Genomic DNA, 14000 nt, shown 5'->3' on the forward strand with positions numbered 1-14000 from the left:
CTCTGTATGGCATCCATATTGCACACAGCATTACAGAGCTGTTAAACAGTTTAAAGGTCTTAAAGGGAGCTTTTTTTGTTGTTTTTCTTAAATAACTGTTCTGCCTCTTGGATTACTGGAGGATATTCAACCCCCTGCTCCTTGCAGTACTGCCTAGGTGCCCCCGCTCGTCCGGGACCCTCGCACCGACGGGTGCTCCAGGGCAGCGTTTCAGCTCCCCGTACTTTCCCAAAGCCGGAGGGAGGGGAACACCACCGGGGCTGCAGCGAGTGGCGGGTTGGGAGCTTTATTGCTGTTCTCAGCAATGGTTGCACAAGAGCCACCGCACACCGAAGATGCTCAAAACTCAGCCCGTGAGGCGCCGTCAGCTCGGGGCTGCCCGCCTCCCGCAGCCGCCAGGGCGAGGCGGCCACTTCCCGCCGCGGGGGCCACGCCAAAGGGAGATTCACCGAGCCAAAAATCGCCTTTCCCCCCGCCCGTTCTCCAAGAGACCCCCCAGCCCGCGCCGCGCGGCGGCTCCCCTCACGGCGCGCACCGAGGCAGGCAGGGAGCGGGCGGCCTGCGCGGGTGCGCAGGTGCGCGCACACCTCCGGGCGGCTCCCCCCGGCCTCCTGCGCGCCGGGGGCCGCGCTGCCCCCAGCCCCCCGCGGCCCCGCCGGCCTCGGCCTCAGCCTCCCTCCCCGGGACGGCGACGACCACCGCGCGACGACACCGCAGCCGTGAGGAGACGGGCGGGGGGGGAGGGGCAGGCTGAGCCGCCCAACGGCCGGGGGCCGCGGCGCTTCCCGCGCACCTCACGCCGCCGCCGCTGCCCTCGGCGGCTCCGCGGCCATTGACGTCAGGGAGGGCGGCACGTGACCCCGCCGGAGCCAATCGCGTGAGGCCGGAGCCGCGCCGGCGAGAGTCTCTCGGCAGCGCTCTCTCCGCGCGCCTCCTCCTCCTCCTCCTCCTCCTCCCGCGGCAGCGGCGCGCACGGACACACACTCACACACGCACTCACACACACACACACATACGCGCGCGCGCACACACACACACACACACACACACACACGGACACACACACACCCCACGCGCGCCCCCGTCCCCACGCAGGCACACAGCGGCGCACACACGCACCCACATACATGCACACACGCGCCCGCCGCCGCACGCACTCGCGCACACGCCCCGGGGGGAAGGAAGGAGCCGCGGCCGGACGCCCCGCAGCCCCCGCCGCCGCCGCCAGGAGCCCCCGCCGCCGGCTTTTGTCTGCTGCCCCCGCCGCCAGCCCACCCTCCGCTCCGCTCCGCGGGCAGCCGCCCGGCAGCATGGATGTGGCGCTCTGAGAGCCGCCGGAGGAGCCGGGCAGAGCGGAGCGGGGCGCCCGCCGGAGGGCAGATTTTGAAGTTTGAATAAGGATCTTTTTTATCGCTTCCCTTTCCCCCCTCCCCTTTTTTCTTTTATTTTTTCTTTTTTTTCCCCTTGTGGCTGAATCCCTTCCCCCATCTTCCTTGACAGTTTTTTTTCCTTCAGCGTTTTTTAATCTGCTGTGTGGGGTTGGATTTTATTTTTTTTAAAATACCTATCTATCTAGCTAGCTCTCCTACCTATAGAAACCTTCCTCTTCGAGGCGGCTAGCGCTAAGCAAGATACAGACCCGCAGGCTGCTATGGATTTTAACGGCAGCTCTGGTGGGGGCAGCGATCACAGACAGATAGAGGAGAGCAAGCCATTGCTGGGTGAAATGTCTGCGACGGAGGGGAATAAAATGGGTGCTGCTCCGTGCCGGCGAGCGCTGCTCCACTGCAACGGCATGAGGTACAAGCTGCTGCAGGAGGGGGACATCCAGGTGTGCGTCATCCGGCACCCCCGGACATTTCTCAGCAAGATCCTCACCTCCAAGTTCCTGCGGCGGTGGGAGCCGCACCACTTGACCCTGGCGGACAACAGCGTCGCCTCGGCCACGGTAAGCACCGGGCCCGGCGACGGTGGGGGCCCGGCCGCCGCGGCCGTTGGCGCTGAGGGGCCGCCGGCGGCCGTTGGTTGTGCCGCGCGCGGCCGTTGGCGCTGAGGGGCAGCGGCGGCCGGCGCGGGGCGGCCGCGTGTGCGGGAGGACAACTCGGAGGGAAATGCGGGCTCTCTGTGGCAATTTGTGCCGGGCTGCCGCTCGTGAGCGCTCCCCAAGCGTGTCCCTCCCCCTGAGGTGTGTGTGGGGAGGGGGATGTGCGGGTGGGGGGGCTGCGTTTGGGTGAATCCTGAAATGCCGTGTGGGTTTGTTTTTTCATCTTTATAATCCTAGCGATGGTTGATTTTGTAATTACAGCCTTTTTCTTTTTTTTTTTTTTTTTTGAGCAAATGATTTTTTATTGCTTTTTTCCACCTCTTTCCCTGCTGGCAACACAAGACTGACATGAAATTAAGCTTGAGCAGTTCCTTTCTGAAACCGAAGTCTGCGATATGTGCACTGACATATTGGCGAAGTTGGAGGTGGGGAAGGTAGAGGATGCTTTTAATTTGAAAGCAAATGCTTGGGTTTTGCACGGCAACTACCGTGCTGTGGTTCAGGCCTTGTTTTGGGTTCTGATTTGGCGGTCGCATATCCTGCCCAGACACTGACAATGTGATCTTAAAATATGGAGATTCCTGTAGGGTTTTTCCTTCTAATGGAAAATAATGCAAGAGAAAAACGTAAGGTGGTAATATCAACATTACAAGAAATGTACAAAGGCAGATGCAGTCTTTAAAAATGTGATTTATATTTACATGTATACTTAAAATTTCAGTGGGCAATATTACTGGAACGTTTATAGTATGAGATGTGACGACACCCAGATTTAGTCTGGTAGCAATTAACACAGCTCACAAAACATGTTTTACACCAATTTATAACCACACAGTTCAGTTACGCTCGTTTTTGATTTATATGTAAATATCTCATTTTTGTGAATGGTTTCATTCTGGCCTTCCTATAGGACGCTCATGACATGAGAGGGCGAATTGGCTTTTATGTAGGTTTCAATTAATGGTGGATTTAAATGGGTTTCAGCCAGGCTGTGATGTGCTCGGAGGCTGTTTTTTTTTCGTTTGTTTGTTTTACACTTTGATATAGAGACACATAATATGTGTAAGTGTCTTTTCTGCATCATACTCTGCTACAGCCTATTCAAAGCAGGTTTTCAATGCGAGCTGCTTTAACCTTCAGGTAGGCCAGCTGCCTGTTCTCACAGAGTTCTTCTTTTGTGCCTGCAAAACTGTCACAGTGAGACCTTCACCTCCTGTTTCCACTGTACTGTTGAGGATGTTTCCAGGGGAATATTTTTCTTTCTTCTTTGAAGGAACTGCTGTAAAAAGGGAGGAGGACGAGTCAATGGAGTGTTGCTGGAGAGTACCTGAAAAGACATGAGCACAAGTAGTTTTTGCAGTTCTTGGTTCTGTTAAGATACCATCAGTGCAAAGGGGAAGTTGAGTATCAGTGGAAATGAGGCATTTTCCTGGCAGTAGCCATAGCTGATTACTTCTGAAAAGAGGAAGAAGATACTGGTAGAGAGAAGCAGGATTATGCTACAGACATTAATCTCTGTAATGTACCAATACTAGACATGAAGTTGTATTTGTACAGGAGACGTTAAAGTCTGCTGTCTGGCAAAGCTGTCATCAAAGAAACATTCTCAAAAAAATTTCTGGAGTCCTATATGGTAGTGCTTTAATTAAAATGTGATGTGCTTTCATTCCTCATTATTTTGGGTATGTAAGTGGCAAGAAGATACCAGAGCACTGTATGTACCGCTGTAGGCTCCATTTTTTTGAGCAGTGCTCTTCGTGCTTGGTCTTGCACCTTATCTTTTTTTTCCAGTGCTAACTCACCAAGTAAATATGATTGTTCACAGAAATATCTGTTCTTTATTATTTCAAGTACTGTCTTTGATTTCCAGAGAGTAACTAGGGGACAAGGATAAGATCCACGTTCACTTGTTGCCTGAATGTGTGGCTATGTTAAGCTGTTATCTTTCGCATCAGATGTAAGATACCTAGCTTTTACCCTCTCTTGGAGCTGAGAAGGTGTGATTTAAGCAGAATATACAGTAGTTAAAAAAATCCTAAGTGGGAGATGGACACAATGCCAAAAACTCCTGAAAACCTTGGTAGATATTTAAATATAACTAGCTTGCTTTTCAAGAGCTGTAGAAAAATATCCATATGTTCCATTGAAAGTATGAGCACTGGGAGAATTCAGTAGCTCTGATAACAAAGTCATTTTTATATGTAGTGCTTTCTACAACCAGGGTGCTTTATGAACAGCCACTAATTAATCTTCACATCATCCCTTTGCAAATCCTCTGGCATGACGAGTTTTACTGCATTCTATACAACATGAACAAAATTGAACAGGGAAATAACATCACTTCGTTTTGCTTTTGAAAGCAAAAGTTATAATGACAGCTAAATCTAGATCTGGGAAATTATGTCCATGAGTACTGTGGATAAGTTATTTGTTGATTCTAGATGCTTGCTATTCTTTGTATGGGCACCTGATACATATACTCGAATTAAAGTCTTTGCACACAAGCTCTTTCGTGTCATGTCTGGGCTGCAAAATAGGAATTAGCATTAGTTTGTGTGTGGATTATTCATATGCATTTTTTTCCACTGATAGACACTGTATGTGCCCACATATAAATATCATTAATGAGACCCTACCTATAATTTCTTTTACAAGAGGTAACAACTTCTGTTGTTTAATTAGGCAGTTTTATGTTTTGTGTCTGACAAGATAGTTTTCATTAGCGGAAGTACTGTGCAAGAATGTAAAGGAGGAAGGGTTTAGGCCATCTTATTTTAGTAAAATTTAAGGAGGAAAAATAATTTTCCCTACAAAAGGCTTTCATAACTTTATCAGAAGTGACTATTTCAATTAAAATAACCCTGTATGAATCAAAAAACATTAATAACATTAATTATATTCTGAATTAGTATTCATGCTCAACTAATAAAAAATAAATAAAAAACATATTAGCTCTTACAGTGGAGAACACCTTACTTTAGGTGTTTAAACCTGAGCTGATTTACGTGTTGTTTCCATTGTTTGCTTCACTTTTCTCATCTCTCAAAGAATAAGTTACTCAAACATAGTACAATTTCACTATTACAGTTTCACCACTACACATACATCTTGTATAGGCTTTTATTCTGGTGCTGGTAAGTGTTTTTTTTTGGTATAAGGAAATACAGATCTGTAACTTTTTTTTTTTTTTTTAAATATTAAATGCCAAAGTAGGAAGTTTCGATATTTACAGACAACAGCTTGCTTGGGGATGAACCTGACTTTCTCCCCCATGGGAGAAATTATGTTTGTTTTTATAAACACTTATCAAATCCAAATGTAGCGCCCTTGTTAATTTTTTTTTTTTAGTAGGATCTGTCCTTGCACAGCTTGAAGGGCAGTGATAGTAAAAACAAAGACAGAAATAAAATCCAATTTAATACTCCTTTTGTGAGTTGTTGTGTGAAGAAGAAGCTGGTGCTGTTTGCAGCAAAAAATGCTAAAATTCAGTTGGAAATAGCTTAAAGGTGGCAGCCATAACTGAACTTCTGTGCTTTTAATATCCTTTTGCCTTGTCCCTTTCATGTCTCTGCTCTTTTCTCTTTTATTCTGTTTATTGCACCAGTTGGGAGCAGATGCTTGGGACAATGGTTCTTAAAGTATTGGGTTACAAGAAAGACTTGCACGATGTATGTGCAGCAGAAAAAGAATAAATAAGCGATTAATTTTCACTAGCTCGGGATGACCTCTCTAATTCCCATCTGGGAAGACAGGACATAATTGAGACCATGAAGTTACTCATTAATATCCCTCAAGGAGGTGGAAACTTTGGCTTTTTATGTCCTTTTCACATTTCTTGGCTTCGCCTTTATGGGTAAGGTTAATATAATATAATGTAATGTTATAGTCAAAGCTGATGACAGCCCTGAAAAGCTTTGAGTGTCTTTTAAACCTTTTTCAGTGCAAAAATGATGTGTGAGGACAATATTTTATTGACAAAATAGCTAATCAGAAATACTTTTAAAACAAGAATGTAAGTAGATGAGGAAACTGCATTTATGGTTTTTTTGCTAGAAAAAAAATCATACACAATATTAAATGTGGCATGGCAAAATGATATGTTTTAAATAAGACAAGTGGAATAGAGAATCGTCTTCTAATTGCTTTTTAAAAATTTCAGTAATTCTGCTACTACATGTGTTTCAGCATGCTATTACATGTTCTTTTCCTTCCTTCTTGTTGTAAAGATAGAGCAAAAATTCCTATCAAGCAAGACCTTTGTTTACTTTAGCACAGCTTCCCATTAGTTAGAAAAACATGCTTTTAAAAATTAAATTTCCCTTGAAAAACAGTTAGCTCAAGTGGGAAATATTATGCAGAACTCAGAAGTTTCAAAACAGTCTTATGAAGAGATTTTTTTTAAGGCTTTCTTGAAAAAGGAATGCCATACCATTACCCAGATTCTAAATAAAATGATGTTTTTCTGTAGTAGCAGTAGTAATAATAATAAAATAAACAGTCTGTTCAACAAACCAAATGCTGACTTTTACGTCCTATGCTATTGATTGAACTCTGCAAATGTGAGTTAAAACTGGCTTAATTGGCCCCCTTCATACATATATACAAATAAATATGAACGCTTAAATAACCAAGCACTTTAAGGGAATTTCTTTTCAATCCACTGTAAAAATGGAATGCTAAATTACAATTTTAAAATAATATTTTCTTTGTTTTGTACTTAAAGTGATTGTTCTTGTTTGATAAGAAGTAGTACTTGTAGGTTTTGGGTGTACATGTTTTTGCCTGTTCTGAGTGTCATGTAATATGGGTAACCCTGTTGCCATCTATCAGATATTTTCTTCAAGCACATCAAAAAGAGCATTTAATGGGGTAATTTGTACGCAACCCATGATATTTTAGAAGTCTTTGCAAATTGAGGCCAAATTACTCCCTGTTATTTATGCTGTTGAAATTTAGATTCCTATTTCAATATTAAAGGATGGCATATATCTGTACTAACAGAACCCATATTTTCCTGAAAACTCAGGGATTTTGTGGGATATTATTCTGTTGTGACAAACTTGTTCTGTTGCTGTTTTAATCCATAGCTACCTGTTTTTTTTTAAAAAAAAAGCTAGAATGATATTTCTTTAAAGTTGTTTAATGCCTATCAAATATACCATTGAGTATATAGTTCCTAAAGTGGTCAAAAAGCACAGCTTATTTATAAGTCAGTAGTGTTAAGGTATGTGTTTATATGTCACAGAGCTTATATAAAATATGAAAACAGAAGCTATATTCATTGATAGAGTGAGAGCTCTTAAGGCTATTAGTGTTAACACCCAGCCAGTAAATTTTACATGTTTAGGACCATAAATAAAAAGGATAGTTAGAAATACTTCTGCTTCATTTTTCTCTTTGGCTGTGGAGTAAAGAGTTGGTGCTAGCCACTACATGGTGGTAATAGTCCCCCTGAGAAAGCTTGTGAATTGCCTTTGGTACTCGATGGGGACCTGATTCTATGTCAGAACAGGGACTGAAGGAGCTCAGCATCCCTCACAGGATTGGGTCCTTGTGGACCTGTGAGATCAGCTTTATTTTTTTATACTGGAACATGGTAGCTAGCGATGGAAAGAGTTTGCTAGATCATCTAGGACGGGGTATGTTCCTTCTAGGAAAGGGTGTACCCAACACGAAAAGAGTGTTTAGTTTTTCAGAGGTAAAAGGCAAAGGTGAGAATCCAAAATGCATTGATGCTCTGATCTACAGGCTTAGGTTTGAATTGTTAGGAAGAGTGGAAAAACAGAGGCTGAAGTCTTGGTCCCACCAAAGTCACTGGTAGAACTGTATACGTTGAGGGATGTTTTGGAGGAAAGAGATGATAGGTTAGTATGTTGGGGAGGAATGATTTTTGGAACTATTTAGTTTATTGTGTATAATTTGATTATATTTTTGAAGTTTGTAAATAGTAGATGAGGTTTAACGCAGTACAACAAAATGGCTTCTCTGATTTCCTTTTATCTTCTACGTTAGTAAGCATAACTGAATTACATAGGCATTTACTTATCTCCCCACATAGGATTTATGAAAGAAGAGATCTACCTCAAATAGTTCAAGCATTCTAGAGTCTTTAGAAGTAATTAAATTGTGGGTAACATGGGTAGATTGTGGCATGTTTATTAGTGTTTTGAGCATTGCTAGTTGCATTGGTTTTGTCCTGTGTCTAGGTGATTATAGATATGTGGTGTTTAATTCTATGTATGTTTGATGATGATTGATATATTGGCATGTGTAATCCGTATAGAGTGCTTGTGCTTATATGTGCACTGAATAAAAAACTTGTTTGCACTGTCTGATGATGCATAGTCATTGGCAGCAATGCTGTCTTAGGTAGTCCTGCCCTGTGCCATTCACTTCTGCATCTGTACTCCTACTGTATCAGTCTGTCTTTTGTACAAGAGTAACAGTTTACAGGGTTGAATCTGTGTGTACTGGATTGGGCCACACTCTCTGTTTGAACTTTTTGCGTATTTGTTGTCTTCTTTTAGCTGGCTCAAGGATCTGATCAGTTTCACTGTATAGTCCACCAAACTGTTGAGGAAGAAGAGAGAGGGCAACATGGTAGGATGAAATTGCTGCCAAAAACAATGTATTATTGAATTATTGCATAAAACTTTCCTGTTTTGCACAATATTTTAGAATGCAAGGGCAATACCAGGAAGGGGAAAAGACAATTGAAAAGCATATATTATAGTCGAATGTGCCAAAGCTGAGTGAAGTTTTAGCTCTTGTGGCTGCAGAAAAAAACATGAAAAAGTCAGAACCAGATGCTAAATTAAAAGGTTGTCACTTTATAGGCTTAAAAATCAGGAGAATTTAAAAATATTCTTCAGGCTCTGGCTAAGTGTGGGCATTGTAGTTACTAGTACTTGCACTTCTAGCATTTATAGTGATTTCCTTGACTTTCCTTCTTGGACCATCACATGACTGATGGGATAGGGCCAATAAGGTGGAAAATACAAAAGCAGATAATACATGAGACCACAGGCTGCAGAGTCCAGGGTAAGAGTATATGATAAAGGCTGTTTTTTTTCTACTTCGATCTGAATTTTCTGTATGATTTTAAATAACTTTAAATCTTTTCCCTCTTTTTGAGATACTCAGTAGAAAGGCTTTTGCTGTTCTGGATTTAAGTGTATGTACTAGAATAGATGTGTGCCTGTTACTAAATGAGCTTAAGGAACTTGTCAAGTTGCAATGACTAAAATATGATTTAGAACTATGCTTACTCACGTACGTTCTTGGTCTTGCTCTGTTGAAAGCAGTATGGTAATCTGAGGAAGGGGATTACCATTCATTGTTTATCTGTGAATGGCAGAATATAATGCTCAGAAAGCCAAAAAGGTTCACTTAAAAGATTACTGTGCAGATTTCAGATTGCTTACTGGTTGATAGAGGTGACTGACTCTACCATTAAGCTTGTACAGCTCTATGCAAAATAGAGCCCTAATTTTTTTATTTGATTGACAGATCTCCAGATGTTGAGTAGCCTTCACTTGGATGTATGACTCTTAGGAGAGAGAGGCCTACTTGAAATTTCCCTGTTAGATAGCAACAGCCTTTATACTGATTCTATTGCACCCATTTTATGCTAACATTTAAACATCATTGTCCTGGTGGAAAGTTAGATTGTGATATGACTTCTTTCTATGTGGAAAGCTGTGGCAGCGGAAAAAGAAGTGAACGAAGGCTACTCCCCAGAGGTGATAGTCCTAGCAAGGATAACAGTTAACATCTTCAAGGTGTGGGAGACCTTTGGACAATTCTGGAATTTCATATCCAGGGAAGCTGGAGAAAACGTATGCATGATTTGTTGCAGTGTATTAACATTTAATTATCAAGAAGGATTGTGGTAGGTTAGCAAATGTAATTACCAATAGAGCTAGTTTTTTGTTTAATTCATGGCCGCACACAGCTTAAAAAGTCAAGGTACTGTGGGGCGAAAGTGAGGCAAACTTAGAGCTGTAGCTTGTGCCGATGTCAGTGATTCAGTGAAATGCGATCTGCCTTCCTGCGTGGCCCTGGGTCAGGCTGCACTAGGGTGCACGCCCGTCTCATTGAGAATTCCCGGAAAGGTCCTGCCAGCTGCTGCGGCTCTGCTGGGCCTGCTCTGGCTCCCTTCTGCCTTCTCTTCCCCAGACAATAGAGGTTTATTAAGAAAAAAATGCTGCTCACTGCAGGTTGATGTTACTCTCCCACTTTGATAGAGACATCTGCACTTGCTCTGCTCTTACTGCTTTATAGAGGGAATGTGATTTTGATGCTGAGAGTAGCTGAAACTCTGCTGTGGTGCGTTGTCCGAGCTGAGGCTTGCATGTGGGGGAATCCTCCAGAGGGGTAGCTGCTCCCCAGCCCTGAGAAGCATAGGAAGATGGTACTTTGCTGCTGCTGCTTTTGCTGTCTTACTTGATATTCACATACGTAGCCATTTTCACTTGGGAAGCGGTGGCAAAGCAGGAGGTTGAAGACAAGATAAGCCTTGTATGGGCCCTTTTTGTGTCTCTTTCCCTTTTCTGCCCAGAATTACCAATTATTTCAGAGATAAGAGCTTTTGCTCTTTTCAGAGTATGTTACCGTTTTCTTAAAGCTCCAGTTCCTGTAACTGAGAGATTGCGTGATTTTCTCATTTGAGTGAAAAATTTAAGAGGGAAAATTGCTTTTGCTCTTGTTAAGGAGAAGAATAATAGCCAAGGCTTCAAAAAAAGACAAATAAAAAATGTGTCTAACACTACTTCAAACTCTTGACCCCTGAGCTAATTTCATGATTTTAGGAATGGGGATTTTGAATGCTTGGAACTATCAGAAAAGGGCTTTTGCTTCTTGGATTTCTGGTGCTTAAAGAAATGCTGAATAATATATATATAGTTTTTCTCCTTTTAAAAAATATAAAATGCAAATCTTAGATCACACAGGAATGGATTTAGATTTTGTAAAATTCATTTACAAAGATATTATGCATGGTGCAGTAACTGTTGTCTCAAGGAAGCTGGGATTAAGTTAAATTAGAGATTGTATTTTTTAAGAATACATAATTTTGTATATTTTTCTTAGGCCTGAAGAGAAACTGAGTTTGCAAGAGACAATCAGAAATAATGTTTTTTTTTTTCTTTAAAAATCAGGTATATGTATTTTTGAAGTGTGCAAGTCTACAACCGTCTTTGCATTTTTGTGGATCAGATTTTTGGTGATGTTGAGCCAAATATAAGGCAAAAATTTTGTAAACAAAAACCATTTCATTTTGTATTTCTTTATGGTTACTTAACATCTAACTGAACATACAAATCAGATACATGCATGCCCAGGTAGGTAGTTCAGATAATTTTTAAAAGAAATCTTTGTTTTTCTAAACTTCCTAAAGATAACCATGGCATGTTCCCAGCAGAATATTTTAAACTATATATAACAGATTTTTCTCAATGGTAAAGTTGTGGTGTTATGATGTTTTATGTGGCAATGTTCCTTTCTCCCAGTCTTTGTCTGTTCTGGGTGTTTTGATTATAAGCTTTTGGGATCAGCAGATGTCTCATAACATGTCTGGTTCCTGTTATAAAGGGGTTCTATTGTACCGCGGAGGTTTTTGTTTGCTACTGTAATGCCGTTAGTGCATACTGTGAGCAGGCTATATCTTTGCTATATCTGTGCAAGCACCTAAAATAAGACTAGAATGACTTTGTTCACCATTTTCAGGGAAGGACATTATTAATAGTAAAGTAGAAACCGCTTTTAAAACAAGCATTTCTGAAACATGCCTCGTGGAGTCAACTTGTTAAATCAAAATACAAAGGGTCTATATATTTTTTCCAAAAAATATGAGTGTCTGTTTAACCTTCTGTGAACAAAACAAGGTTTGTTTTTGGCTTTTAAAATAATCAGAAAATAAGATTTTTGAATGACAGGTTAATTAATTTGTTCAATAAAATTTTTGGATTTCAACTTCAGTATGGTTCAGCAGTCTCAAAGTGCTTTATGGTCAGTCTTTTATACATGGGAAAAATGAGAGACAAAGAAATGGAGATCAGACTTTTCAGATGTGTCTGCTATGGTTGGTACGCTTCTAGTTCCTTTTTGGAAGTGGTACACACCTATGGTTCCCAATGGAGTGTCTCAGGTGGGACACCAAGAATCAGTTGCAACTCTTGATAGTATTAACTCAAGTGCCTTGCCATAATGTTCACAATAAATTAGTGGTAGAGTTGAAGCAGAAACAAAGTTTCCTTGCTCTGGCCAGCCACCAGGCCGCATTGTCCTCTTACAGGTTTATCTGAAATCAGGGAAATTGTGACTGATAGCAGAGTGCGACCCATGGTGCCGTTCTCTTCTTACCACCTTCCAGTCTTCCTGCAAGGAAAATACCTGTCGGGGGACCAGGTGCCAATTGTTTTAAGTCTCTTGCCTTCTGCTTTGTGCATGCTGCGCTTGTGTATTCCCCTAATACAATAGTCCTTTCTGACAACCTACCACTTTGCTTTTGCTTTAGTAGCTGTTAAGCTAGATTTTGGAAGTAAAGAATAAGCAGGGGAAACCCTGCCTATGCTGAAACTTTTCAGCATGAAAGTGATCTTGCAAAGTTATTATAGAAGCAGGGCATTGTGGTCCATTTTTGAAAAAGATCAGTGGTTCTCCATACCCTGGATTTAATATTTGAACATTTTGCAGTTGACCCCTTAAATTTAGGAATCACTTGAGAAGAATATGATTACAGAGGTATCTCAAAATATCACAGTTCCACCTACAGTGATACAAACTGTAGAAAAGATAGAAAACTGAAAGTAGGAAGTCATGTGGACACTTAAGTAATTGATCTGTGAGCTGGTCTCAGATGGTGTAAACTGATGCAGCTCTGCTTATTTTTCCTGTAGCTATGCAGTTATTCTAGTTGGGGATCTGAGAGTAGAGTTGTTCTTGGCAGCTTAAAAACACTGTTGTACAAAGGAAGATTTCTTTGCACTAGTTTTTAGAGTGCCAGGCTGAGCATTTGATGTCAGCAACTGAGAGCTGTGACTGAATGGTTTCCTTGGATGCTCTGGCTTCATGATGTTCTGGTGGTAGCTATGGTGTCCTGTCATCTGAACAGTTTGCTTAATCTGTTGCCTGTGAGAAAGAATGCGAGGAGGGGACCAGAACTAAAAAGCCCACTGATTCTTTCAAGAAAAACAGCACTTGCTTCCATTTGCAGCATGGAAGATTTCCATCTACTTCAGTGGACTGTGTTGAATGAGATCCATCCATGAGCCTGATTGCTCAGTAGTCAAATGCCTGTACTTTGAACAAGCATTGTGTGTTGCTTCCTTGCGGAAGATATGTGCTCAATGAAAGAACCATGTCCTTTAGCTTAGAGTGACATAGAATACAGGAATTATTTATGTGTCTGGGGAAAGAGAAGAAACTATGATATGATAAGTGAGGAAAATCTAAACAATTATTGTAAACTGCTACCTTTACTAAAGAGGTTATGGTAGCATGATTATACGATTGGAAAAGGAGCCTCAACTTACTCATTCAGTGCAGGAAGAATATTTCTTCACATGTTCCTTACAAAAGGAATACCAGACTCTGGTTGTGTTGTAACAGCTCAAAGTAGTATTCCCAGTCCTTTTTATTATGAAATACAAGTCGGCCATTTTTTCCCCCAGTATATGGAAGTGAGGAGCATTGATGAAAGCTATTATGAAAGTGCAAATTATTAATCATTACATTGTTTAATTTTTCTTTCAACTCTTTATGGTTCTTTCAGGTCTTCTAACTTATTTGTCACTGCTTTTGTGGTGACTTTGGAGGAAAGTTTTCATATTTTTAACTAAAGAATAGCCTGATATCTAGAAACATCAAACAGCCTCTTCCTCCTCTCTCAGAGGAGCAAATAGCTTGAGTAGAGTCCTGGCACTAAAAATTGCATCTACTTTGCAACAAAGTAACA

The 14000-nt window shown here is 41.6% G+C and overlaps 1 protein-coding gene across 2 annotated transcripts in view; it reads left to right on the forward strand.

Annotated features, from left to right (window-relative positions):
- Window positions 1-881: 881 nt before the first annotated feature.
- CMIP (c-Maf inducing protein) overlaps window positions 882-14000 on the forward strand; it is a 140798-nt gene continuing 127679 nt past the window's right edge. Inside the window, exon 1 of one of the 2 annotated variants that reach the window (XM_026092579.2) lies at window positions 882-1948. In XM_026092579.2, the coding sequence (XP_025948364.1) occupies window positions 1652-1948 (297 nt within the window). In that variant the 5' untranslated portion in view covers window positions 882-1651. The remainder of the gene's footprint in view (window positions 1949-14000) is intronic. The other variant, XM_026092580.2, reaches the window with a different exon arrangement.

This window comes from Dromaius novaehollandiae, chromosome 13 (genome assembly GCF_036370855.1).
Source record: "Dromaius novaehollandiae isolate bDroNov1 chromosome 13, bDroNov1.hap1, whole genome shotgun sequence".
Taxonomy (NCBI): Eukaryota; Metazoa; Chordata; class Aves; order Casuariiformes; family Dromaiidae; genus Dromaius; species Dromaius novaehollandiae.